Below are 3,509 nucleotides of genomic sequence, written 5' to 3' on the forward strand. Positions count from 1 at the left end.
GGATGAGGACTCTGCTGCAGAAGCGGGTGCGGGAGCAGTGAAAACTGTATATGATTTTAGAGACAGAAAGCCGAAGTAAGGGCAGAAGGACTCTGATAAATGGCTCTTTGAAATAAAGAAGATGCTCAGAAAGTTCTCTCATAATAACTAATTTACTAATACAGAACAATGTGAAAAACAAGAACTCTACAAGTATATTGTTTTACTAACTCTTTTAATACTAATATTAAGTTTAACATAAAGGGGGTCTCCCACTCTTGGGTTTTTAGTTAGTGTGGGTATTTTTCATTTATCCATAGTTGTAGTTCCCCCTCCTATATTTTTCTTTGTAGTTTGTAGTATTATTGAAAAAAATAAAAACCCCCCCGGGGGGTTTAAAAAAAAAAAGAATAAAATAAATGAAAGGGAGGTAGAGTCCCTAGAGCATATGTTTTTTTAGTTGTACATAGTATAATGCAGCCCATTTGGAGATTATTACACCTCTACTGGACAAGATTGCTGGTCACACAAATAAAGCCAGGCTTGGATTTCTTCTGTCTGACACGAATCCTAAAATTACTTACCAAGTTGCTAGAGTTTGTGTGTTGATCATGAGGATACGGAAATGGTATAATAACTCGGCTCAAATTTAAATTCTGTTTATATTATGTGTTTCGTTTTTATATATAAGAATGTTTTATTATAATTTTCATGTATACGGGTGGTCTAATGACTGTGATAAATATATACATACCCACACACAGCACTAGTTTTACAAAAACTGAATAGTTCCATGCATGCAATAGACAAAATTTAACATAGTAATAACTCATCTTGATATCTGAGTCTCTTTATTCAACTAATGGAGTTTAAATCCTGAAGAAAGTTTCAGAAGGTCTAGATACAAGTCCAGGAGCGGCTGACAAAGAGAACTTTGAATCTCAAAAGCTCCTGCCACAAAATTCTTGTTCGTTTCTAAGGTGCCACCGGACACAAATCGATTTAAACCCTGTAGGTCTCACCACGATGGGGAATAGAGGTTCCCATTACAAAACTGCCCAGATAATCCATTTCATTTGAGGAGAGAAGCAAAGCGTTATCTTACCTGTATCTGTTGATATCTGTACCTGTCGACACGTGTGTATGTTGGCTCACAGCCTTTCTCAGGTGGAGGGAGGAAATTGCTCTATCGTGTTAACATCACCGGCTGTCTGATGAGGTGGCACTCGGGGTGAATCATGGAGCAGGCAACCTTCATACTCTACAAGTAACACAGTAATGGGACCAGGATTTCAGTCCGATAATAACATGTTTACAGAAACTCCTACCAATCATCACGTTTTACTTGCAAAGTTGAATGTCATCTTCCCCGGGAAGGTGCAAGTAAATATTGGCATGCTACAAATGACTCCAGGGAAAAACAACAACCACAGCTTCCTCTGGCAGGCCAGACATAGAATTAGGCCGCCCCACCTAGATGAGCCCTCTGATTGGTTGCTTTATAGGACGAGCTGCGGCTCTTCTATCCCTTTGACTAAATCTTCTCTGCTCTAAGCACCAGGGATGTATTTCTGGGAATCCGTGCTTTCCGCTCTGTTAGCTTCCTTCTTTACCTCTGTACTTGGCGGGCTGTATTTGACAGGCGCATTCCGCAGGAGAAGACCCAAAGAACCGCCGTTGGACAAAGGCCTCATCCCATGGCTAGGACACGGGATAAGTTTCAAGAAGAACCCTGCGGAGTTTTTGGAGAAGATGCAGAAGAAACACGGGGATATCTTCACCGTGTTGGTTGGAGGCAATTATTTAAATTTCATGATGGACCCTCACACCTACGGGACGGTCATAAAGGAGTCCAAAGACAAGCTGGATTTCGATACGTTTGGTTCCGAAGTAGTTCATAACGTCTTTGGTTTCTACCTTAGTGAATCTAATCACAAGATTCTGCAAAGAAACAACAAGAAGTATCTCAGAAATCGGAATCTGGAGGATCTGAACCAGGTGATGACGGAGAAATTGCAGGCGGTGTTGCTCCGGAACCAGGGCTCCGGCGGCGGAGAAAGACCATGGCAGCAGGACGGGGTCCTCCACTTCAGCTACAAGGCCATGTTTCAAGCTGCTTTCCTGACGTTGTTTGGAAGCGATTCCCCCAAAAGTGGAGATCGCAAAGGGACTTCTAAGGATAGCAGAGCACCGCAGTGTGCAGAATGGTTTGAGGATTTTCAGAAATTTGACCACTACCTTCCCCAGATGGTCATGGGGATGCTGGATCCTGAGAGCAAGAGGGAGACGGAGAGGCTGAGGAACTTCTTCTGGGATGTGCTGTCTGTAGAAAAGGTGACGGAGAAGGACGGTGTCAGCAACTGGGTGGCCGAGCAAGATCACCAGATGGTTGAGGCTGGGATGACCAAAAAGATGCGGACTCAGCTCTTCTTTCTCCTTTTCTGGGCATCACAAGTGAACACTGGGCCAGCTACCTTCTGGGTTTTTGTCCATCTCCTGACACATCCAGAGGCGATGAAGGCAGTGAAGGGAGAAGTCGACCGAGTCCTAAAGGAGACAAATCAGGAGGTCAAGCCAGGCAGTCCCTTGCTCAAGATATCCTTTGAATCAGTCAAGACTCCTCTTTTGGACAGCGCGATACAGGAATGTCTACGCTTGAAAGTAAGTCCCTTTCTGTTCAGAAGCATAATGGAAGATATGGATCTTAAAATGGCGGACGGGAGAGACTACAGCCTCCGGAAAGGAGACCAGCTGATTCTCTTCCCCTTCATCGGCCTGCAGATGGATCCTGAAATCTACCCTGATCCTAAGACTTTCAAATACGATCGGTTCGTGAACCCAGATGGCACAAGGAAAGAATTCTACAAAAATGGGAAAAAGCTAAGACATTACAACATGCCGTGGGGCGCCGGGCCTTCCATGTGCCCGGGACGCTTCTTTGCTGTTAGTGAAATGAAGTTGTTTGTGATTTTGATGGTCGCCTACTTTGAGATGGAACTGGTCAATAAGGAAGAGAAGGTACCGCCGGTAGATCCAAGCCGCTATGGGATTGGAACTATACATCCTTCTCACGATATCCAGTTTAGATATCGACTGAGAATCTAAGAGTAAAGTCATTTAGAGCCAGTTTGGTGTAGTGGTTAAGTGTGTGGACTCTAATCTGGGAGAACCAGGTTTGATTCCCCACTCCTCCACTTGCCCCTGCTGATATGACCTTGGGTCGGTCACAAGCTCTGGCACAGCTGTCCTTGAAAAAGAGCAGTTTGTGTCAGAGTTCTCTCAGCCCCACCCACCTCACAGGGTGTCTGTTGTGGGGAGGGGAAGGGGAAGGAGTTTGTAAGCCGCTCTGAGACTCCAAGGTCCCAGCACTTTGAACTGTGCCCAGAAGCAAATGGGAAGCCGGTGCAGTTTATGCAGGCTGAAACGTGATCACACTTACCTCCTGTCTGCGGAGCCCATCACTGTATGCCCATTCACATGCAGCGGGCGCCGGCGTGTGTTTTTTTTTAACTCAGTTTGGGCATGCGCAT

The 3,509-nt window shown here is 45.0% G+C and overlaps 1 protein-coding gene across 1 annotated transcript; it reads left to right on the forward strand.

Moving 5' to 3' along the window:
- The first annotated feature begins 1,542 nt into the window (after positions 1-1,542).
- On the forward strand, positions 1,543-3,143 carry LOC107106986 (7-alpha-hydroxycholest-4-en-3-one 12-alpha-hydroxylase-like). The gene has a single exon (XM_015407201.1). It carries the CDS (start codon positions 1,543-1,545, stop codon positions 3,082-3,084), a length of 1,542 nt encoding a protein of 513 aa, XP_015262687.1. The 3' UTR covers positions 3,085-3,143.
- Positions 3,144-3,509: the final 366 nt, after the last annotated feature.

Source organism: Gekko japonicus, unplaced genomic scaffold, assembly GCF_001447785.1.
Source record: "Gekko japonicus isolate JY-2015 unplaced genomic scaffold, Gekko_japonicus_V1.1 scaffold5464, whole genome shotgun sequence".
Classification (NCBI taxonomy): Eukaryota; Metazoa; Chordata; class Lepidosauria; order Squamata; family Gekkonidae; genus Gekko; species Gekko japonicus.

What these genes read in the sequence shown, in the direction of transcription:
- LOC107106986 (XM_015407201.1), top strand. Translation starts at nt 1,543, where the DNA reads ATGTATTTCTGGGAATCCGTGCTTTCCGCTCTGTTAGCTTCCTTCTTT.